Source organism: Triplophysa dalaica, chromosome 17 (assembly GCF_015846415.1).
Source record: "Triplophysa dalaica isolate WHDGS20190420 chromosome 17, ASM1584641v1, whole genome shotgun sequence".
NCBI classification, from domain to species: Eukaryota; Metazoa; Chordata; class Actinopteri; order Cypriniformes; family Nemacheilidae; genus Triplophysa; species Triplophysa dalaica.
In genome coordinates, this window is record NC_079558.1 from 1,314,464 (window position 1) to 1,339,232 (window position 24,769).

At 35.0% G+C, this 24,769-nt stretch overlaps 1 protein-coding gene across 1 annotated transcript in view; it reads right to left on the bottom strand.

Annotated features, from left to right (window-relative positions):
* The window catches only part of LOC130439384 (deleted in malignant brain tumors 1 protein-like), a 41,668-nt gene that overhangs the window by 8,990 nt on the left and 7,909 nt on the right, over positions 1 to 24,769 (bottom strand). The window contains exons 20-61 of the mRNA XM_056771993.1: positions 24,443 to 24,748; positions 24,106 to 24,135; positions 23,886 to 23,930; positions 23,436 to 23,741; positions 23,119 to 23,148; positions 22,896 to 23,030; positions 22,448 to 22,753; positions 22,135 to 22,164; positions 21,914 to 21,958; positions 21,465 to 21,770; positions 21,150 to 21,179; positions 20,927 to 20,971; positions 20,478 to 20,783; positions 20,141 to 20,170; positions 19,921 to 19,965; positions 19,471 to 19,776; positions 19,154 to 19,183; positions 18,931 to 19,065; positions 18,483 to 18,788; positions 18,170 to 18,199; positions 17,949 to 17,993; positions 17,500 to 17,805; positions 15,774 to 15,899; positions 15,495 to 15,679; positions 15,082 to 15,242; positions 14,743 to 14,985; positions 14,501 to 14,663; positions 14,214 to 14,312; positions 8,787 to 8,859; positions 7,285 to 7,320; positions 7,083 to 7,124; positions 6,664 to 6,969; positions 6,513 to 6,548; positions 5,118 to 5,153; positions 4,916 to 4,957; positions 4,497 to 4,802; positions 4,163 to 4,288; positions 3,885 to 4,069; positions 3,472 to 3,632; positions 3,133 to 3,375; positions 2,891 to 3,053; positions 2,604 to 2,702 (exon numbers count right to left, since the gene is read on the bottom strand). Of these exons, the coding sequence (XP_056627971.1) occupies positions 2,604 to 2,702; positions 2,891 to 3,053; positions 3,133 to 3,375; positions 3,472 to 3,632; positions 3,885 to 4,069; positions 4,163 to 4,288; positions 4,497 to 4,802; positions 4,916 to 4,957; positions 5,118 to 5,153; positions 6,513 to 6,548; positions 6,664 to 6,969; positions 7,083 to 7,124; positions 7,285 to 7,320; positions 8,787 to 8,859; positions 14,214 to 14,312; positions 14,501 to 14,663; positions 14,743 to 14,985; positions 15,082 to 15,242; positions 15,495 to 15,679; positions 15,774 to 15,899; positions 17,500 to 17,805; positions 17,949 to 17,993; positions 18,170 to 18,199; positions 18,483 to 18,788; positions 18,931 to 19,065; positions 19,154 to 19,183; positions 19,471 to 19,776; positions 19,921 to 19,965; positions 20,141 to 20,170; positions 20,478 to 20,783; positions 20,927 to 20,971; positions 21,150 to 21,179; positions 21,465 to 21,770; positions 21,914 to 21,958; positions 22,135 to 22,164; positions 22,448 to 22,753; positions 22,896 to 23,030; positions 23,119 to 23,148; positions 23,436 to 23,741; positions 23,886 to 23,930; positions 24,106 to 24,135; positions 24,443 to 24,748 (5,984 nt within the window). The remainder of the gene's footprint in view (positions 1 to 2,603; positions 2,703 to 2,890; positions 3,054 to 3,132; positions 3,376 to 3,471; positions 3,633 to 3,884; positions 4,070 to 4,162; positions 4,289 to 4,496; positions 4,803 to 4,915; positions 4,958 to 5,117; positions 5,154 to 6,512; positions 6,549 to 6,663; positions 6,970 to 7,082; positions 7,125 to 7,284; positions 7,321 to 8,786; positions 8,860 to 14,213; positions 14,313 to 14,500; positions 14,664 to 14,742; positions 14,986 to 15,081; positions 15,243 to 15,494; positions 15,680 to 15,773; positions 15,900 to 17,499; positions 17,806 to 17,948; positions 17,994 to 18,169; positions 18,200 to 18,482; positions 18,789 to 18,930; positions 19,066 to 19,153; positions 19,184 to 19,470; positions 19,777 to 19,920; positions 19,966 to 20,140; positions 20,171 to 20,477; positions 20,784 to 20,926; positions 20,972 to 21,149; positions 21,180 to 21,464; positions 21,771 to 21,913; positions 21,959 to 22,134; positions 22,165 to 22,447; positions 22,754 to 22,895; positions 23,031 to 23,118; positions 23,149 to 23,435; positions 23,742 to 23,885; positions 23,931 to 24,105; positions 24,136 to 24,442; positions 24,749 to 24,769) is intronic.

Below are 24,769 nucleotides of genomic sequence, written 5' to 3' on the forward strand. Positions count from 1 at the left end.
ACCAAAACAAACAAAACCATTAAGGAGACACAGCGAGCTGGGGCCATAGACACCTTCACTTGTTCTTGGACCAAAATATCTGTGAACAGGGAACACAACATTGTTCAGTGCATGATGAATGTGTAGAACAGACACACTTAAGTTATCGGTAGAGCATTGTTTGAAACAACTCATATGTTTCCCAGCTAAAAAAAAAGAGTGATATAGATGTATGCCTTAAATTCACTGGACACTTAAACTTGCTTTTGTTACTTTGGGGAAAAAGTGTGCCATGACTGCATCAATGTAAATGAAATGTTTACCTGAGTTTCCTTTAGACCAGACCAGTGGACCCATAGATATGGAGGCAGTGTCATGAAGGTCCATGAAGATCTGCCCATTCTTAGATGCTGACCAGGTTGACATTGCTAAACATAAACTCCCTTGTTTTGTTTAATAGCATTGTGTACAAAAATCTTCCACCTGGCCATGGGTAATATCAGGTCAGGATGAATCCATATCAAGATGCTCAATTCTCCAAACCCTTCCCTGGTAGTGTGAATGCAGATACACTTAACAAAACATGCTTTCTAAATCTATGGTTCTTTTCCTTTCATGACATTTTTATTGATTATAATTTCTTTTTAAATTATTTATCCATAAATTTTTTAACCACAATGGACAATTTCGAAAACAGCAATAGACTCAGAATAGGATGAATGAAGAGAATCTCCCTTTGATAAATTTACCTGAGATTAAATAGCGCTGCAGACTAGATTCAGACAACATACAGTTATGCTGAACTATCAGATTCACAATCCTATAACTGCTTAGTGATATATATGGGTGGACCTTGATCAAAACTAGAATTTCCAGCTCCAAGTTCTAGCAATTCCACAACAATTCTAAACCTTTTCTTAGGAATTCCTGCTGAAAGGATCTATTGTTGGTTAAGCCTACATATTGTTTATTTGATCTTTTGCTTCCTTGAACAGCATTTTTAACAGCCTTAAACAAAATGGCTTGAATAACATTTAATAGTTACCTTTGAAGATCTGATCTGAATTCTGAGCAGTTTCGATATATTGAGCTTCAAGATTTGCATTCCATATAGAGAAAAATGAAATGAGGAACAAGTCACTTTCATAAATAGAAGAAGACAGAGACCCTAAATGTGTTCGAAATGCAATAGATGTACAATATCAAAATCCTTTTTACATTTGTAAATGGAAAACTTTGGAACATGCAGATAGAAACTCCTAATTCTACAAATCCTTTTCTGCTTGGAATTCTAAGGTCCTTTTTTTCTGAAACATTTTTTCAAACAATACAATTTAAGCAAACCTACAGTTTACTTATATTTTAAGTAAACTTAAAAATAAGTTGTAATATTGTTTTGTCATGTATAAAATGTTACATTGAATTCTTCTAAAACATTTATTTTATATTCCTAATGATTTTCTTGTTAATAAAATGCAATGCTAAATATTTTTACAATACAGATGTACATTTTAGGTAGGACCTGGACTTTTTTCACAGAAAGTGTGACGGGTTTTCTCTCTAGAGATAAGACTGAAATAACATGGAATTGATTATTGTTAAAACCCCATGAATTAAATTATTGACTTTTTGACCTTACTATATTGTTTTATGTTAGACATTGTAAGAATAGATAAAAACAGATCAAAGAAAGCTGATTCTTATTAGTCACGTTGTGTGCGAATGAGCCCACAAATTGAACCGAGAAGAGTTCAACTAGAGAGAACCTTTCGTTGTCTAAAAAAGCCCTAAAGTGTATACACAACTTGCCTCAGTTTGGAAAAAACTGTCAAATAGAACCTTATAATTCCAAGGTGACATTGTGTAAATCTCCATTTGTCTGGTTTACATCTTTATCAGTCCACTGTTTCTAGTGCAGGGCAAGAGTTTTGATACAGTGCAGGATGGTGAGAACAATAGCTTAATGTAAGAACGCTCAAAATACGACACGTTCATATTTCAGAACTGCCATTTTATAACTGTCATTTGCAATGTGTAATATGTTTTACTAAAAATGTGTACTTGCATTTTCCAACAAAAGCTCATAACTACAGTTATAAATACCTTGAGACATCTAGACTCCTGTATCAATCCTTCTAGCGTCGCTCTCACACAGCAAATTACAAAATAAATTGTGAGGACGCAGGCTGCTCGACTCAAACAAACATTTTACAAAAAGATGACATTCAAATAAATCATAACATGAAACTTTATTATTATCACTGAATGGAAAAGGAAAGTCGGAAACAACAATCAAATGTAATCAACAAAGCATAAGAATTACAGTAAACCTTTACAATCACATTAAACAATTTTTAAATCAACTCCTTAATTAAAGCCAGTTATCGGTGTAGCATGGAAACTAATATGTAAATATTTGTTATTAAAGGGTGTCCTTTGTAGATATAATGCAGGAACTTGCAGGAACAAAACAGTCAATGACATTGAGTGACTCTGATATGGGACACTAGACTCCTTCACTTGTTCACGAATCCATGTATCTCTAAACAAGGAACAGAACATAATTCAGTTCATGAGAGAATTGAAAGATATCACATAACTGATAAGGAGATATTTACAGTTTAGTTTCCTTTAGACCAGACCAGTGGACCCATAGAAATAGAGGCAGTGTCGTGAAAGTCCAGAGATCTGACCACTCTCGGATGAATTCCAGGGAAACATTGCTAAAGATTGAAAGTAAATGAAATATGGAAGATTCAGCCGAAGATAACATAACAATAACCATCAACAAAGAAGATGTTCAAGGTGCATTGATAATTCAATGCAAAGTAAAAAGGAATCTTGACAATACATTCATTTAAAGGAAGTATCAGAACTATTTTCTGAGGAATGAAAGGATTTGTGAACTCACAGATGAGCAGGTATTGTTGGTCAGGAGACAAAGGTGAATTCTGCAGTGCAGGAAAACCATAGTGGAGTTTGCTGTGAACGTGAACATTCTAAATGAAAAACGACTGGATGTGGAGACGCCGTTCTGCAGAAGCTCCACTGTGTCGTCATTTGGATTAGGACATCTGAGAATATCAACATGACATGATATATGACCCTTGAGATTTCAGCTCTACAGAATACATATACAAAGCAATGTCTTACTCATGAATGATGAGATCCCAGCGTAAAGAGGAATGAGGATCATTCACAGGTGTCGCCCAACATGTGTCAATCACTGAAACAAACTGACGACCGTCAACTCCATCGACACGCACTTCCACAAAAATCGGCTCATTCAGCTCCACATCCACACTGCCAGTGAACGGGTCAGAGAACATGGAGTCCCGATATGGAATCATCCTGAGCTGATATGTCCCCAGTGCTTGAAGGTTTCTGTTCACAACACTGTTGAAAAATGTAATAACGAAGATTTGTGTAAAATCCTTACATAAAATGAATGCTTAATAACACTTTAGATTAGCAGAATGTAGTGGGTCCCACCTCCCCAGAGGGTGGATGTCCATGGAGAGCTCTTGGGTCTGGTGGTAAATACAGCTAAAACGCAACTTCAGAAATCTCTTTCTGCTGATGGGAAAATCCTGACCCGTTAAGTCTGGATCACTGAGAATAAAGTTTTCATAGATGAAGTGAGTGCCATTGGCCTGAGGAGGAGAAAACATACAGTAATATTTTAATCCAAGAGCAGGCATCAATCTGAGGTTCATGTTACTGACCCCCATTATGTAGTATTGTACTTTGGAGCATTTAAAGATCACGGTAAGTGAAAAGATGCGTGCAAGTCGGAACCCAAATAGAGGGAAAGTTTCCTCATACTTTGTCTATTGTTGGGTTCACACTTGCATTAGATTTGACAACAAGTGTCATTTATAAATTCATTTAAGGAGTAATCATACCGCAAGCTTTGTTCCACAGATGTGGTCATTGTTGTCAAATCTAAACTCTACTCTGCCATTCCGGACTGTTCCTCTACAGCTGGGGTCATTCAGGTGTAAGAGATCAGCAGAAAAACCAGCTTCAAAGAGCTGACAGCGAGACAGAGAGATGAACCCAGAGCTGCTTTTACACGTCTCATAGATATCTGAGGAAAAAACGCCAAACAGATTATCAGCATTGATCAAAAAGATGGCAGATTGGTCATTTCTTGTTTATTGTTGTTCAAATTGTGACAAACCAAAAGCGTCGGAGGGGGATATGAGATGGCTGTTGTTGTTGTTACAGAAACAGCCGTAGACACCACTCTTCTCTCCACACCACTCATCCTGAGTACAGTTGAGTTCTGAGCATGGGTCTCTCACAACTCAGAAAAGAATATAATTATAAAGTGTTACTGTATTAGTTTATTGTTTTACAACTTGGATTCTAGCTTATCCTTTAAGACCACAAAGAGTTAACTATATAATCAGAGGGTTTATAGTGTAACAAATCAGTATTTTTTTACATTATATTAAACTCTGTAGCATTAGAAAAAGGCTAAAACAGATAAGTTTAATAAAAACATCACATACATTGGCAGATGACTCCAGCATCTTCACCATGTCGACAGTTGTGTGATCCCCATGGTAGTGCTGAACAGTTTTTCAGTGTATCTTCACTTCCTGTACACGCTACATCATCCAACCATATTTGTCCTGAACCTTGTCCAAAATAAGCATTGCTCTTTGCCTCTATAACATCACCACAGCCCAGCTCTCGACACACCACTGCAGCATCTGATAGATCCCAAGCATCATCACACACAGTTCCCCAAACTCCATTATGATGAACCTCCACTCTTCCAGAACACACACTGCCACCATTCACCAGTCTGATATCTATCATAGAAAAAAACAAAGAAATAAAATTGATTCTGTTTTTGCTATATGATATAACATGATAAACAAACTAGCAATAATGGTGGAACTTCTGTTATCTGGAACATCACTACCTTTGAATCCTGAGATGGATGTATTCAATATCACTGGTGTAGCTTAAAGAAAATACACGGAAATTGTAAAGTTTTGATGAAGATTCTGATATCACAAAATTAATTTAAATAATTAATTTTTGTCAACCTACTATTTTTCAACAAAATTGTTGTTTAATAGCATTTAAGAAAAGTTATCTTCTAATTATATGTCTATAGTTACCTGTACTCGGTTCTGAAGTTGTTTGTGTCCAGCCGTCTAAAAACAAAAAGAGATTGTGAAAATTAAATATAATTCAGCACACCTGTCTTATCAAACGGACCTTGAACTCCTTGATTAAGATGGTTTGGATGACCCGTTTAAGGCAGAACGTAGCTAGTAGTTCGTAAGCTCTCCTTAAAGTAATGAGTGGTCGCATAATATGTTGTTACCTCCAATATTCCAATAGCAGCCTTTTAGTTCGTGAGAAAAGGTTGTGTTGAAATGTTGTGAATTTTTAAAACATTTTATTAGATAGAATTTTATCTAATCATGAATAACATAATAGATTTTTTATTACATATTTCAAATTAAACAAGATTTACAAACAAATGATGATTAAAAACACTACAGGCCAATGAAATCATAATAAATGACACATTATTTTCGTGATTTCATTTTACTGCCAATCGCCATTGAAATTAAAATAGTATTTTATTTTGACAAGCACAAAACAAGCAGATGGGTGCACACACAGAGGCGCGCTAGGGCCTGTATTTTTTTAGAGCTGCTAATAATGTAAAGTCATCACATAATGTTTTATATTTAAAAATGTAAGTGACAGTAAATGTCAGAATTATCATATGTGTAAACTATTGAAGTATGTCGAGTGAAACAATACGATTTTCAGTTAGTTCAGAGAGTGCTATTTTATTCCTGCAGTTATTCCTAATGGGAGGCTTCGGTAAATATTTAGTTCAAAACGTACCGTTACGCTTCAACTAACCTGAATGGTGCAACTCAAAAATATGTAGTACTGCGTAAGATGTAACCTACTTCATATTTAAGTCAAAACTAGGCTTAGTTGTAACTTATGCACAACTGGTGCAACCGGCCCCAGGATGGTAGCTGTTCAGGGTTGAAGACCCCTGCTCTAGATCCTGCAACCCTAGATATATGGTGAAATCTTTAACCAAAAGAGCGCAGAGGATAATGCTAATGATGTGGCTTTAGCGGAACCGATGCAGGAAAGGAGATCATATTGTGTTTTTTAATGGAAGAGAAGCTTCATTTCACGGAATAAAATGCTTTTGTGAGGAAATAACTATTTATTTAAGGAATCGACAGCCTGTCCAGAAAGGTTCAACATCCCGTTTTCCACTCCTCTTCTCTCCATGCGAGTCATTCTCGGTACAAAAAAGTTTCAAGTTATTTTTTCTACTAGTGAAGTCATCGGTCAAGATTTGGTTGGTTATGAGCATTCTTCCAAATATCTTTCTTTGTGTTCAGAGAAGGTTAAGAGAACCTTTAGACTATAACACCATACAGTCAACTATTATATTAATTTTTACCAAATTTAAAACTTTTCAACAACATGCATTTTAAAGATTACATGCTAATTCAAGTGTCTGTAGTTACCTGTACTCGATGCTGCAGATGTTTGTGTCCAGCCAACTATAGAATCGGAGGGTTTATCATATAAACAAATCAATTTCTTTTACATTATATTAAACTCTGTAGCATACCAAAAAAGGCTGAAACAGATAAGTTTAATAAAAACATCACATACATTGGCAGATGATTCCAGCATCTTCACTGTGTCCACAGTTGTGTGATCCCCATGGTTGTGCTGAACAGTTTTTCAATGTAGTTTCATACTCTCTACATTGTACATCATCCAACCATATTTGTCCTGAACCTTGTCCATAATAAGCATTGCTCTTTGCCTCTATAACAGCACCACAGCCCAGCTCTTTACACACCACTGCAGCATCTGATAGATCCCACTGATCATCACACACAGTTCCCCAAACTCCATTATGATGAACCTCCACTCTTCCAGAACACACACTGCTACCATTCACCAGTCTGATATCTATCATAGAAAAAAACAAAGAAATAAAATTGATTCTGTTTTTGCTATAGGATATGACATGATAAACAAACTAGCAATAATGGTGGAACTTCTGTTATCTGGAACATCACTACCTTTGAATCCTGAGATGGATGTATTCAATATCACTGGTGTAGCTAAAAGAAAATACACGGAAATTGTAAAGTTTTGATGAAGATTCTGATATCACAAAATTAATTTAAACAATTTACTTTTTTTTAACTACTATTTTTCAACAAAATTGTTGTTTTATAACATTTAAGAAAAGTTATCTTCTAATTATATGTCTATAGTTACCTGTACTCGGTGCTGAAGTTGTTTGTGTCCAGCCATCTAAAAACAAAAAGAGATTGTGAAAATTAAATATAATTCACAAAACAGGCATATGGATGACCACATTGAGGTGTATAATGTTTTCTATTTAAAAATGTAAGTGACTGTAAAAGTCAGAATTATCATATTTGTATAATATTGAAGAATGTCGAGTGAAACAATACGATTTTCAGTTAGTTCAGAGAGTGCTATTTTATTCCTGCAGTTATTCCTAATGGGAGGCTTCAGTAAATATTTAGTTCATATGTAACGTTACGCTTCAATTTACTTGAATGGTGCAACTCAAAAATATGTAGTACTGCGTAAGATGTAACCTACTTCACATTTAAGCCAAAACTAGGCTTAGTTGTAATTTATGCACAACTGGTGCAACCGGACCCAGGATGGTAGCTGTTCAGGGTTGGAGACCCCTGCTCTAGATCCTGCAACCCTAGATATATGGTGAAATCTTTAACCAAAAGAGCGCAGAGGATAATGCTAAGGATGTGGCTTTAGCGGAACCGATGCAGGAAAGGAGATCATATTGTGTTTTTTAATGCATGAGAAGCTTAATTACACGGAATAAACCGCTTTTGCTAGGAAATAACTATTTATTTAAGGAATCGACTGCCTCTCCAGAAAGGTTCAACATATTTTCAGGCAACCCATTCTCAGTATAGTTGAGTTCTGAGCATGGTTCTCTAACATCTAAGACAAGAAAATAATTATAAAGTGTTACTATGATACAATTATTTAATATATCAGCTTATTGTTTAATTTCATTTTTCATGGGTTGGCACTCCATCCAGGGTGTATCCTGCCTTGATGCCCGATGACTACTGAGATAGGCACAGGCTCCCCGTGACCCGAGGTAGTTCGGATAAGCGCTAGAAAATGGAATGGAATGGAATGGAATGGAACTTGGATTCTAACTTACTGTATCTTTTAAGACCACAAACAGTTAAAAATTTTACTTTAAAGGGAGTCTTCACCCAAAAATGAAAAGTCGGTCATCATTTACTCTCCTTCGAGTTGTTCCAAATCTGTATAAATTTCTTTGTTTTGATTACCAAAGAGAAACCTATTTTGAAGAATGCTTGTTACCAAACTGTTTTTGGCCACTATTGACTACCACAGTAGGGCAACAATACAATTGTATTCAAAAGTACCCCAGAACTGTCCTACATTCTTCAAATTGTCTCCTTTTGTGTTCAACAGAACAAAAAATGTATAAAGTATTTATTTCATCTAGTGGAGTCATGGGTAAAGATCTGTTTGGTTATTCAGCTAATAAGCTTAGGCTGCCAATAAATATTGTCTTTACCATAATGCTGTATCCGTAATGTTAGAACTGTAGAATTCATTCTGTGATTTCAACTGTTCACATCATAATTTAACATATGAAGATCCCATAAGTTTATTTGTATTAGACAATTTTGACAGATTGTTTCCCCTCAGTTTTGTGTTTTGAAATGTGTAAAACTCACCACTAATCAGCAGCAGTATCGACACACACTTTACGATAAGAAACCTCATAGTGACAAACTTTACTTCATGCACCTGCATGTATACACAAGAAAATACTGTAATTGTTTCGCTATAATAAATCATTAGTTTATGAAGTACAACAAACAATTTTGTATGTAAAGAGTGATTTAGAAAAGGATGAATGAAGAGACTATCCTTAAATTTAAAAGTTAAATTTACCTGATATTAAATACAGGTTGCAGAATGGATTCTCTATTCTTCAGAATAACCAGCATACAGTGATGCTGAACTATCAGATTCACAATATTATAAGCACTTGATATGGGCAGACAATCATCGAAACCAGATTTTCCAGAAGTTCTGGTAACAATTGCACAAAAAAATTATTGTGCAATTGTACCTTCTCTGGATCGGTTCCCCTTTTGTGGAATGTGGAATGATCTATTCTCCTCTTTCTTTCAAAAGAAATCCTTAGCTTTGAAATCCTTATTTGTAAGTCACTTTGGATAAAAGTGTCTGCTAAATGACTATAAATGTAAAGTCTGTCTTTTGTTTTTATAGACATATTTTTTGAAAAGATCTATAAATGGAAATTATTTAAAGTGTTTCTGTTCATAATTCTGAAAAAGAGATGCAAAAATAAACACAACTTGTTTACTGTCGGAGCTCTTTTGAGCCTATACATGAAAACGCATGTTGGAACTAATATGGCGGTATCTCATGAATTCTTTGGAATACAGACGTATGGTTGGTCTCCTTTGAAAAAAGAAAAGTAGACGATTATTGCTAAAAGAAATCACACACACACAAAAAAAAATATTGTTATGTTTATTGTAAAAAAAAAAAAAAAATGTTTATGTTTCCATTTGATGAAAAAATACATAAAAAATGTAAGCACACTTAATAACTCTCCCTACATAAATTATAAAAAAAACTGAAGAAATCTGTATTCTAGAGTCTTAGACCTTTCCAATGATATATAGTTTCGCATAATTCGATTAGAAATTACATGCACAATATTGACGCAAACTTAGATTTCCCGTAAACAGAACGGGTGACAGTTAACAGGCTACATTTGATTTATATTATTTGAGTCCAACGTAACACTTTATGCTGTAATACTGTTGTGAAATAATAAACGGTTCACATTAGCTATTTGGAATTTTAAATTAATGTGTTCCAAAACAACAGCTTGTCTTTCATTTCTCCAGCAGGTTTGTTTGGACCTTTCTATTCATTCTTCAGTAAGGTGACGTGTGATGTGGTTTTGTTTTGTTTGCATGTCTTTGTGTATAGTGTGTTTGCTTTTTTTTGTCTGTAGAAGTACATTCAACTTTAAACTAAAAATTAAAACAGCTCTCATGCAAAAACAAAATAATCCAGCTCTTTTTGAACTCTAAATTATGACATGGTATTTTGTGTTGGAATGTTACGTCATAGGGAACCAGGGGGAATGAGCATGTGTTAACCATGTTGCAGTCGTGGCCTAATGGTTTGAGAGTCTGACTCATGACCAGATGGTTGCTGGTTCAATTCTCGGGGCGATATAAGAAGGTTAAGTAATTTTTGCCACAGTTATGCAACATTTCTGGAAATGCACACTGTGAAAAATGTCTGTGGAAAGTACAGAATTGCTGACAGCAGTTTCCTAGTAACTTACTGTAGATTTACATGTATGTAATTTACTGACAACAGTTTTTTCAACAATAAATGATCATTAAACATCAACAAGTCTTTAGGCTTACAGAAAAATAACAGCCTCATACAAAGCACTCTGGGCACCGATATTAGAAAAAAAACAGAAAAAGGTTTATGTTGATTTCTGGTTCCCAGAAGGCTTTGCATGAGGCTGTTCTTTTATATTTTTTTCATTAAAGATAAAGACTTGTTGATGTTTAATGATCATTTATCCTTAAACAAACTGTTGCCAATAAATTAGATAAACATAAATCTGCAGTAAGTTACTGTTAACTAGCTGCATAACTACAGCAAAAAACATTTGCAATGCACACAAGCTCACAATTACAGAGTCAACGCCCTTGTGACAACTAGCCCCTATGTTTTTTGACAGTTCTTCAGCCATACCTCGGACAGATCTCTTCATCAGCCTAAGCACAATGTACCAATGTGGAAATTCAGAATTTCATTGTAGTCAAAGGTGCCCGAGAACTCTTTGCTTTCCTGAATTCTTCAAAATATGTTAGTTTGTGTTGAACAGAACAAAAAATACAATATTTCCTATAATATGTTTATTTTCAATGTGGTATTTTTGTAACATTCTTGCTCGGGTGAAGTAGAAGAATTCTCCAAAAGACAAGCTGTTTTTCTATAGTTAATAGAGCCCTATGGATATTGCATTTGTAGATGTTTAAAAATGAAAAATCTGTCATCATTTACGCACCCTCAGCTTGTTTCAAACCTGCACACATGTGTTTGTTCCTATAGAACACAGAGAAAGATATTTCGAAGAATCTTAGCATTTCCAGTTTTGGGATATCATCCACTACCACAGTAGGAAAAAAACTCTAATTTTGAATCAACCAAATATTGCTTGTATTTGAAAAGAAAGTCAGAAACAATAATCAAATCAATGTGCTAAAATTATGACTTACTGTTAAGCTTTAATTATTATTAATAAACGCTATCACATAACGCACATCAGTTTAGTTCAATAAATGTTCAATCCCAGTAATACATACACTTACACTTGCAATGTGTGAACAGACAACAGATATGCATTACCAAAAGTTTTCACATCTTTTAAAATGAGAGGTCATCACTTGTGTAAATCTACTTGAAGATGATGTAAGCACTTAAGACCAAAACAAACAAAACCATTAAGGAGACACAGCGAGCTGGGGCCATAGACACCTTCACTTGTTCTTGGACCAAAATATCTGTGAACAGGGAACACAACATTGTTCAGTGCATGATGAATGTGTAGAACAGACACACTTAAGTTATCGGTAGAGCATTGTTTGAAACAACTCATATGTTTCCCAGCTAAAAAAAAAGAGTGATATAGATGTATGCCTTAAATTCACTGGACACTTAAACCTGCTTTTGTTACTTTGGGGAAAAAGTGTGCCATGACTGCATCAATGTAAATGAAATGTTTACCTGAGTTTCCTTTAGACCAGACCAGTGGACCCATAGATATGGAGGCAGTGTCATGAAGGTCCATGAAGATCTGCCCATTCTTAGATGCTGACCAGGTTGACATTGCTAAACATAAACTCCCTTGTTTTGTTTAATAGCATTGTGTACAAAAATCTTCCACCGGGCCATGGGTAATATCAGGTCAGGATGAATCCATATCAAGATGCTCAATTCTCCAAACCCTTCCCTGGTAGTGTGAATGCAGATACACTTAACAAAACATGCTTTCTAAATCTATGGTTCTTTTCCTTTCATGACATTTTTATTGATTATAATTTCTTTTTAAATTATTTATCCATAAAATTTTTAACCACAATGGACAATTTCGAAAACAGCAATAGACTCAGAATAGGATGAATGAAGAGAATCTCCCTTTGATAAATTTACCTGAGATTAAATAGCGCTGCAGACTAGATTCAGACAACATACAGTTATGCTGAACTATCAGATTCACAATCCTATAACTGCTTAGTGATATATATGGGTGGACCTTGATCAAAACTAGAATTTCCAGCTCCAAGTTCTAGCAATTCCACAACAATTCTAAAACCTTTTCTTAGGAATTCCTGCTGAAAGGATCTATTGTTGGTTAAGCCTACATATTGTTTATTTGATCTTTTGCTTCCTTGAACAGCATTTTTAACAGCCTTAAACAAAATGACTTGAATAACATTTAATAGTTACCTTTGAAGATTTGATCTGAATTCTGAGCAGTTTCGATATATTGAGTTTCAAGATTTTGCATTCCATATAGAGAAAAATGAAATGAGGAACAAGTCACTTTCATAAATAGAAGAAGACAGAGACCCTAAATGTGTTCGAAATGCAATAGATGTACAATATCAAAATCCTTTTTAAATTTGTAAATGGAAAACTTTGGAACATGCAGATAGAAACTCCTAATTCTACAAATCCTTTTCTGCTTGGAATTCTAAGGTCTTTTTTTTCTGAAACATTTTTTCAAACAATACAATTTAAGCAAACCTACAGTTTACTTATATTTTAAGTAAACTTAAAAATAAGTTGTAATATTGTTTTGCCATGTATAAAATGTTACATTGAATTCTTCTAAAACATTTATTTTATATTCCTAATGATTTTCTTGTTAATAAAATGCAATGCTAAATATTTTTACAATACAGATGTACATTTTAGGTAGGACCTGGACTTTTTTTCGAAGAAAGTGTGACGGGTTTTCTCTCTAGAGATAAGACTGAAATAACATGGAATTGATTATTGTTAAAACCCCATGAATTAAATTATTGACTTTTTGACCTTACTATATTGTTTTATGTTAGACATTGTAAGAATAGATAAAAACAGATCAAAGAAAGCTGATTCTTATTAGTCACGTTGTGTGCGAATGAGCCCACAAATTGAACCGAGAAGAGTTCAACTAGAGAGAACCTTTCGTTGTCTAAAAAAGCCCTAAAGTGTATACACAACTTGCCTCAGTTTGGAAAAAAACTGTCAAATAGAACCTTATAATTCCAAGGTGACATTGTGTAAATCTCCATTTGTCTGGTTTACATCTTTATCAGTCCACTGTTTCTAGTGCAGGGCAAGAGTTTTGATACAGTGCAGGATGGTGAGAACAATAGCTTAATGTAAGAACGCTCAAAATACGACACGTTCATATTTCAGAACTGCCATTTTATAACTGTCATTTGCAATGTGTAATATGTTTTACTAAAAATGTGTACTTGCAATTTTCCTACAAAAGCTCATAACTACAGTTATAAATACCTTGAGACATCTAGACTCCTGTGTCAATCCTTCTAGCGTCGCTCTCACACAGCAAATTACAAAATAAATTGTGAGGACGCAGGCTGCTCGACTCAAACAAACATTTTACAAAAAGATGACATTCAAATAAATCATAACATGAAACTTTATTATTATCACTGAATGGAAAAGGAAAGTCGGAAACAACAATCAAATGTAATCAACAAAGCATAAGAATTACAGTAAACCTTTACAATCACATTAAACAATTTTTAAATCAACTCCTTAATTAAAGCCAGTTATCGGTGTAGAGTGGAAACTAATATGTAAATATTTGTTATTAAAGGGTGTCCTTTGTAGATATAATGCAGGAACTTGCAGGAACAAAACAGTCAATGACATTGAGTGACTCTGATATGGGACACTAGACTCCTTCACTTGTTCACGAATCCATGTATCTCTAAACAAGGAACAGAACATAATTCAGTTCATGAGAGAATTGAAAGATATCACATAACTGAAAAGGAGATATTTACAGTTTAGTTTCCTTTAGACCAGACCAGTGGACCCATAGAAATAGAGGCAGTGTCGTGAAAGTCCAGAGATCTGACCACTCTCGGATGAATTCCAGGGAAACATTGCTAAAGATTGAAAGTAAATGAAATATGGAAGATTCAGCCGAAGATAACATAACAATAACCATCAACAAAGAAGATGTTCAAGGTGCATTGATAATTCAATGCAAAGTAAAAAGGAATCTTTACAATACATTCATTTAAAGGAAGTATCAGAACTATTTTCTGAGGAATGAAAGGATTTGTGAACTCACAGATGAGCAGGTATTGTTGGTCAGGAGACAAAGGTGAATTCTGCAGTGCAGGAAAACCATAGTGGAGTTTGCTGTGAACGTGAACATTCTAAATGAAAAACGACTGGATGTGGAGACGCCGTTCTGCAGAAGCTCCACTGTGTCGTCATTTGGATTAGGACATCTGAGAATATCAACATGACATGATATATGACCCTTGAGATTTCAGCTCTACAGAATACATATACAAAGCAATGTCTTACTCATGAATGATGAGATCCCAGCGTAAAGAGGAATGAGGATCATTCACTGGTGTCGCCCAACATGTGTCAATCACTGAAACAAACTGACGACCGTCAACTCCATCAACACGCACTTCCACAAAAATCGGCTCATTCAGCTCCACATCCACACTGCCAGTGAACGGGTCAGAGAACATGGAGTCCCGATATGGAATCATCCTGAGCTGATATGTCCCCAGTGCTTGAAGGTTTCTGTTCACAACACTGTTGAAAAATGTAATAACGAAGATTTGTGTAAAATCCTTACATAAAATGAATGCTTAATAACACTTTAGATTAGCAGAATGTAGTGGGTCCCACCTCCCCAGAGGGTGGATGTCCATGGAGAGCTCTTGGGTCTGGTGGTAAATACAGCTAAAACGCAACTTCAGAAATCTCTTTCTGCTGATGGGAAAATCCTGACCCGTTAAGTCTGGATCACTGAGAATAAAGTTTTCATAGATGAAGTGAGTGCCATTGGCCTGAGGAGGAGAAAACATACAGTAATATTTTAATCCAAGAGCAGGCATCAATCTGAGGTTCATGTTACTGACCCCCATTATGTAGTATTGTACTTTGGAGCATTTGAAGATCACGGTAAGTGAAAAGATGAATGCAAGTCGGAACCCAAATAGAGGGAAAGTTTTCTCATACTTGGTCTATTGTTGGGTTCACACTTGCATTAGATTTGACAACAAGTGTCATTTATAAATTCATTTAAGGAGTAATCATACCGCAAGCTTTGTTCCACAGATGTGGTCATTGTTGTCAAATCTAAACTCTACTCTGCCATTCCGGACTGTTCCTCTACAGCTGGGGTCATTCAGGTGTAAGAGATCAGCAGAAAAACCAGCTTCAAAGAGCTGACAGCGAGACAGAGAGATGAACCCAGAGCTGTTTTCACATGTCTCATAGATATCTGAGGAAAAAACGCCAAACAGATTATCAACATTGATAAAAAAAGATGACAGATTGGTCATTTCTTGTTTATTGTTGTTCAAATTGTGACAAACCAAAGATGTCAGAGCCGGATATGAGATGGCTGTTGTTGTTGTTACAGAAACAGCCGTAAACACCACTCTTCTCTCCACACCACTCATCCTGAGTACAGTTGAGTTCTGAGCATGGGTCTCTTGAAGCTGAGACAAGAACAGAGTAAAATACAATTTTATAATCAAATATAGATTTTTTTTATATTCACTAGTTAATTCACCTTTTCTTCATATGACCAGAAACAGTCTTTCAGTCTTTTTTAAGACAAGAAAATGATTGAAAAGTGTTACTATGATACAATTATTTTATTTGTTAGCTTATTGTTTAATTTTACTGTACAACTCAAATTCTATCTTAGAGTTAAAAAATGTACTTTTAAGGGATACTTCACCCAATATGAAAAGTCTGTGATCATTTACTCTAATTTTTCTGATCTGGATTTGGGTGTTTTACCACCTTATACGAAGCCTGCTGAAAAAAATCTGGGAATTCTATTGGACAGCGACTTTAAACTGGACAAGCAGATTAATTATGTTATTAAATCTAGTTTTTTCAGTACAGGCAAATTTCTAAAGTCAAGTCTTTTTTGTTCTTTAATGATTTTAAGAGAGTTATAATGTACATACTTTTATCTCGACTTGACTTTGGCAATAGCCTTTGTGTGGGTATTGTTGAGGCTTCCCACGTCTGCAGAGGGTACAAAATGTTGCTGCCCAACTAGTAACAGGAACACTTAAGATAGAACATATTACACCGATATTGGCCTCCCTTCCTACCTTTTTGCTTAAGATTTTAGTTTTGGTTTTCAAGGCACTGAATGGCTTAGCTTCTAAATATCTTAGCTTCTAATATACCATCTAGAACATTTAGGTCTGTTGAGCATTTACTCCTAGATTCCGCCTGTGCAAGGCTAAAAAGCAGAAGTGACCGTGTCTTTGCAGTGGCAGCCCCAAACCTCTGGAATAATTTGCCTTTGTATGTCAGGCAGGCCCAAACTCTTTCTGTTTTAAAAACCCATCTTAAAACATGTTTTTACTTTCTTGCATTTAATACAGTATGTGAGATTCTCTTTTATGTGCGGTGGACATGTGTATTTGCCTCAAATGTAATTGTGTATTTATTTTATTTTTCCCTTGGTATTTGTATTACGTTTATTATGTCTGTACAGCACTTTGGTGAACATGTCTGTTCTATAAAAGTGTTTCATAAATAAATAAACTCAACTGAACTAAACTGTTCTTGGCCACCATTGACAACCACAGTAGGAAAAAATGCAATGGTAGTCAAAAGTGCCCCGGAACTGTTTGCTGTCCTACATTCTTCAAAATATCTTAATTTGTTTACACCAGAACAGAACATAAAAGTCTGTCAATTTTTGTACTTCTGGAGTAAATTGGGGGCAAATTCTGTTTGGTAATAAACATTCTTCCAAATATATTTCTCATTGTTACTCAGAACAAATACATATATACAGATTTGGAACAACTTGAAGGATTTTCATTTCTGTGTGAAGTATCCCTTTAAAAATCCAAAATCTTCAGACTATCACACCATTCAATCAGATATTGAATGAATTTGTATCAAATTTAAAACTTTTCACGATCGTGCATTTGATAGATTAGCCAACTAAAGGAACAGAGGGTTTGTGATATAAACAAATCAATGTTATCGAATATTATATAAAAATCTGTAGCATTCCAAAAAAAGGTTAGAAAAGACACAAGTTTAATAAAGGTTGTCACTCACATTGGCAGATGACTCCAGCATCTTCATTGTGTCCACAGTTGTGTGATCCCCATGGTAGTGCTGGACATTCTTTCAGTGTAGTTTCATTCCCTCTACACTGTACATCATCCAACCATATTTGTCCTGAACCTTGTCCAAAATAAGCATTGCTCTTTGCCTCTATAACAGCACCACAGCCCAGCTCTCGACACACCACTGCAGCATTTGATAGATCCCAACCATCATCACACACAGTTCCCCAAACTCCATCATGATGAACCTCCACTCTTCCAGAACACACACTGCCACCATTCACCAGCCTGATATCTGTTATCAGCAAAATAATTTGAAAGCAGAAAATAGTTTTACGTTTTTGTATGATCTGACCCTTAATAACATGAGACACAGATGAACACGTGACAAAAAAAATAATAAATGAGGAGCCTTTATCATCAACATCATAACAGTACCTTTAATTGGTGACATGGACGTGTTAAATATCTCTGGTGGTGTAGCTGAAACATTAAACACACAAACACACATCACTGAAAAGCTTTGATGAAGATTCTGAAATATTAATATGATTTCAGAGATTCATGTCTGTTTTTGTCTTACAATTCAACAAGGCTACACTGTGTGAAATAAAAAAAGATCTGCGTTAAAAATCAAAAGATTACATAATAACCTGTACCTGGTGCTACAGTTGTTTGTGTCCAGCCAACTAAAGAAAAATAAATGAATTATTATAATATACTTCTGTAACATACACAAAAAAATAAAATCCAAACATGATATTTAGAAAATGGACTTCATTATTATGTGAAAACCTATCAAGATTTTCATAGTCTTTAAAATGGTATTTCGAAAAATCACCACTGGGGGTGCTATGACCAAAATAAATTCAACCCACTGCAAAACTGTTTCATATTTAAACACAGTTTATATTTTATTTTTGTACAATAAACATTTTTTTTTAACAAAATTTGAAAAAAGTTGTCGCTCACATTGGCAGATGACTCCCGCATCTTCACTGTGTCCACAGTCGTGTGATCCCCATGGACGTGCTGAACAGTTTTTCAGTGATGTTTCATTCCCTCTACACTGTACTTCATCCAACCATATTTGTCCTGAACCTTGTCCAAAATAAGCATTGCTCTTTGCCTCTATAACAGCACCACAGCCCAGCTCTCGACACACCACTCCAGCATCTGATAGATCCCAACCATCATCACACACAGTTCCCCAAAGTCCATCATGATGAACCTCCACTCTTCCAGAACACACACTGCCACCATTCACCAGCCTGATATCTGTTATCAGCAAAATATTATGAAAGGAGAAAATAATTTTACTGTTTTATACGATCTGACCCTAATGACATGACACACACATGAAGACATGACGAAGAAAATAATAAAAGCGGAGTCTCTATCATCAACATCATAACAGTACCTTTAATTGGTGACATGGACGTGTTAAATATCTCTGGTGGTGTATCTGAAACATTAAACACACAAACAAACATCACTGAGAAGTTTTGATGAAGATTCAGAAATATTAATATGATTTTAGAGATTCTTGTCTGTTTTTGTCTTACAATTCAACAAGGCTACACAGTGTGAAATAAAAAAAAATCCGCTTTAATTTCCAAAGTTTACGTGTAATAAACCTGTACCTGGTGCTGCAGTTGTTTGTGTCCAGCCAACTAAAGAAAAATAAATGAATTATTATAATATACTTCTGTAACATACACAAAAAAATAAAATCCAAACATGATATTTAGAAAATGGACTTCATTATTATGTGAAAACCTATCAAGATTTTCATAGTCTTTAAAATGGTATTTCGAAAAATCACCACTGGGGGTGCTATGACCTAAATAAATTCAACCCACTGCAAAACTGTTTTATATTTAAACACAGTTTATATTTTATTGTTGTACAATAAAAAAAAAAATGTTTTAACAAAATTTGAAAAAAAGTTGTCGCTCACATTGGCAGATGACTCCAGCATCTTCACCGTGTACACAGTTGTGTGATCCCCATGGTAGTGCTGAACAGTTTTTCAGTGATGTTTCATTCCCTCTACACTGTACTTCATCCAACCATATTTGTCCTGAACCTTGTCCAAAATAAGCATTGCTCTTTGCCTCTATAACAGCACCACAGCCCAGCTCTCGACACACCACTGCAGCATCTGATAGATCCCAACCATCATCACACACAGTTCCCCAAACTCCATCATGATGAACCTCCACTCTTCCAGTACACACACTACCACCATTCACCAGCCTGATATCTGTTATCAGAAAAATAATATGAAAGCAGAAAATAGTTTTACTGTTTTTGTATGATCTGACCCTTAATAACATGAGACACAGATGAACACGTGACAAACAAAATAATAAATGTGGAGCCTTTATCATCAACATCATAACAGTACCTTTAATTGGTGACATGGACGTGTTAAATATCTCTGGTGGTGTAGCTGAAACATTAAACACACAAACAAACATCACTGAAAAGTTTTGATGAAGATTCAGAGATATTAATATGATTTCAGAGATTCTTGTCTGTTTTTGTCTTACAATTCAACAAGGCTACACTGTCTGAAATAAAAAAGATCTGCGTTAAAAATCAAAAGATTACATAATAACCTGTACCTGGTGCTGCAGTTGTTTGTGTCCAGCCAACTAAAGAAAAATAAATTGATTATTATAATATACTTCTGTAACAAATGTATTTATTTTTTTATTTCATACACAAAAAAATTAAATCTAATACATGATATTTAGAAAATTGACTTTATTATGAAGTTAAAAACCTATCAAGATTTTCATAGTCTTTAAAATAGTATTTCAAAAATCACCACTGGGGGTGCTATGACCAAAAGAAACTCAACCTACTGCAAAACTGTTTTATATTTAAACATCTTGTTGTACAATTGAAATTTTCAAAAAAATAAATGTAAGAAAAATTGAAAAAAAGGTTGTCATTCACATTGGCAGATGACTCCAGCATCTTCACTGTGTCCACAGTTGTGTGATCCCCATGGTTGTGCTGAACAGTTTTTCAGTGATGTTTCATTCCCTCTACACGCTACATCATCCAACCATATTTGTCCTGAACCTTGTCCAAAAAAAGCATTGCTCTTTGCCTCTATAACAGCCCCACAGCCCAGCTCTCGACACACCACTCCAGCATCTGATAGATCCCAAAGATCATCACACACAGTTCCCCAAACTCCATCATGATGAACCTCCACTCTTCCAGAACACACACTGCTACCATTCACCAGCCTGATATCTGTTATCAGCAAAATAATATGAAAGCAAAAAATAGTTTTATGTTTTTGTATGATCTGACCCTTAATAACATGAGACACAGATGAACACGTGACAAAAAAAATAATAAATGAGGAGCCTTTATCATCAACATCATAACAGTACCTTTAATTGGTGACATGGACGTGTTAAATATCTCTGGTGGTGTAGCTGAAACATTAAACACACAAACACACATCACTGAAAAGCTTTGATGAAGATTCAGAAATATTAATATGATTTTAGAGATTCTTGTCTGTTTTTGTCTTACAATTCAACAAGGCTACACAGTGTGAAATAAAAAAAGATCCGCTTTAATTTCCAAAGTTTACGTGTAATAAACCTGTACCTGGTGCTGCAGTTGTTTGTGTCCAGCCAACTAAAGAAAAATAAATGAATTATTATAATATACTTCTGTAACATACACAAAAAAATAAAATCCAAACATGATATTTAGAAAATGGACTTCATTATTATGTGAAAACCTATCAAGATTTTCATAGTCTTTAAAATGGTATTTCGAAAAATCACCACTGGGGGTGCTATGACCAAAATAAATTCAACCCACTGCAAAACTGTTTCATATTTAAACACAGTTTATATTTTATTTTTGTACAATAAACATTTTTTTTTTAACAAAATTTGAAAAAAAGTTGTCGCTCACATTGGCAGATGACTCCTGCATCTTCACTGTGTCCACAGTCGTGTGATCCCCATGGACGTGCTGAACAGTTTTTCAGTGATGTTTCATTCCCTCTACACTGTACTTCATCCAACCATATTTGTCCTGAACCTTGTCCAAAATAAGCATTGCTCTTTGCCTCTATAACAGCACCACAGCCCAGCTCTCGACACACCACTCCAGCATCTGATAGATCCCAACCATCATCACACACAGTTCCCCAAAGTCCATCATGATGAACCTCCACTCTTCCAGAACACACACTGCCACCATTCACCAGCCTGATATCTGTTATCAGCAAAATAATATGAAAGCAAAAAATAGTTTTATGTTTTTGTATGATCTGACCCTTAATAACATGAGACACAGATGAACACGTGACAAAAAAAATAATAAATGAGGAGCCTTTATCATCAACATCATAACAGTACCTTTAATTGGTGACATGGACGTGTTAAATATCTCTGGTGGTGTAGCTGAAACATTAAACACACAAACACACATCACTGAAAAGCTTTGATGAAGATTCTGAAATATTAATATGATTTCAGAGATTCATGTCTGTTTTTGTCTTACAATTCAACAAGGCTACACTGTGTGAAATAAAAAAAGATCTGCGTTAAAAATCAAAAGATTACATAATAACCTGTACCTGGTGCTACAGTTGTTTGTGTCCAGCCAACTAAAGAAAAATAAATGAATTATTATAATATACTTCTGTAACATACACAAAAAAATAAAATCCAAACATGATATTTAGAAAATGGACTTCATTATTATGTGAAAACCTATCAAGATTTTCATAGTCTTTAAAATGGTATTTCGAAAAATCACCACTGGGGGTGCTATGACCAAAATAAATTCAACCCACTGCAAAACTGTTTCATATTTAAACACAGTTTATATTTTATTTTTGTACAATAAACATTTTTTTTTAACAAAATTTGAAAAAAGTTGTCGCTCACATTGGCAGATGACTCCCGCATCTTCACTGTGTCCACAGTCGTGTGATCCCCATGGACGTGCTGAACAGTTTTTCAGTGATGTTTCATTCCCTCTACACTGTACTTCATCCAACCATATTTGTCCTGAACCTTGTCCAAAATAAGCATTGCTCTTTGCCTCTATAACAGCACCACAGCCCAGCTCTCGACACACCACTCCAGCATCTGATAGATCCCAACCATCATCACACACAGTTCCCCAAAGTCCATCATGATGAACCTCCACTCTTCCAGAACACACACTGCCACCATTCACCAGCCTGATATCTGTTATCAGCAAAATATTATGAAAGGAGAAAATAATTTTACTGTTTTATACGATCTGACCCTAATGACATGACACACACATGAAGACATGACGAAGAAAATAATAAAAGCGGAGTCTCTATCATCAACATCATAACAGTACCTTTAATTGGTGACATGGACGTGTTAAATATCTCTGGTGGTGTATCTGAAACATTAAACACACAAACAAACATCACTGAGAAGTTTTGATGAAGATTCAGAAATATTAATATGATTTTAGAGATTCTTGTCTGTTTTTGTCTTACAATTCAACAAGGCTACACAGTGTGAAATAAAAAAAAATCCGCTTTAATTTCCAAAGTTTACGTGTAATAAACCTGTACCTGGTGCTGCAGTTGTTTGTGTCCAGCCAACTAAAGAAAAATAAATGAATTATTATAATATACTTCTGTAACATACACAAAAAAATAAAATCCAAACATGATATTTAGAAAATGGACTTCATTATTATGTGAAAACCTATCAAGATTTTCATAGTCTTTAAAATGGTATTTCGAAAAATCACCACTGGGGGTGCTATGACCTAAATAAATTCAACCCACTGCAAAACTGTTTTATATTTAAACACAGTTTATATTTTATTGTTGTACAATAAAAAAAAAAATGTTTTAACAAAATTTGAAAAAAAGTTGTCGCTCACATTGGCAGATGACTCCAGCATCTTCACCGTGTACACAGTTGTGTGATCCCCATGGTAGTGCTGAACAGTTTTTCAGTGATGTTTCATTCCCTCTACACTGTACTTCATCCAACCATATTTGTCCTGAACCTTGTCCAAAATAAGCATTGCTCTTTGCCTCTATAACAGCACCACAGCCCAGCTCTCGACACACCACTGCAGCATCTGATAGATCCCAACCATCATCACACACAGTTCCCCAAACTCCATTATGATGAACCTCCACTCTTCCAGTACACACACTACCACCATTCACCAGCCTGATATCTGTTATCAGAAAAATAATATGAAAGCAGAAAATAGTTTTACTGTTTTTGTATGATCTGACCCTTAATAACATGAGACACAGATGAACACGTGACAAACAAAATAATAAATGAGGAGCCTTTATCATCAACATCATAACAGTACCTTTAATTGGTGACATGGACGTGTTAAATATCTCTGGTGGTGTAGCTGAAACATTAAACACACAAACAAACATCACTGAAAAGTTTTGATGAAGATTCAGAGATATTAATATGATTTCAGAGATTCTTGTCTGTTTTTGTCTTACAATTCAACAAGGCTACACTGTCTGAAATAAAAAAGATCTGCGTTAAAAATCAAAAGATTACATAATAACCTGTACCTGGTGCTGCAGTTGTTTGTGTCCAGCCAACTAAAGAAAAATAAATTGATTATTATAATATACTTCTGTAACAAATGTATTTATTTTTTTATTTCATACACAAAAAAATTAAATCTAATACATGATATTTAGAAAATTGACTTTATTATGAAGTTAAAAACCTATCAAGATTTTCATAGTCTTTAAAATAGTATTTCAAAAATCACCACTGGGGGTGCTATGACCAAAAGAAACTCAACCTACTGCAAAACTGTTTTATATTTAAACATCTTGTTGTACAATTGAAATTTTCAAAAAAATAAATGTAAGAAAAATTGAAAAAAAGGTTGTCATTCACATTGGCAGATGACTCCAGCATCTTCACTGTGTCCACAGTTGTGTGATCCCCATGGTTGTGCTGAACAGTTTTTCAGTGATGTTTCATTCCCTCTACACGCTACATCATCCAACCATATTTGTCCTGAACCTTGTCCAAAAAAAGCATTGCTCTTTGCCTCTATAACAGCCCCACAGCCCAGCTCTCGACACACCACTCCAGCATCTGATAGATCCCAAAGATCATCACACACAGTTCCCCAAACTCCATCATGATGAACCTCCACTCTTCCAGAACACACACTGCTACCATTCACCAGCCTGATATCTGTTATCAGCAAAATAATAT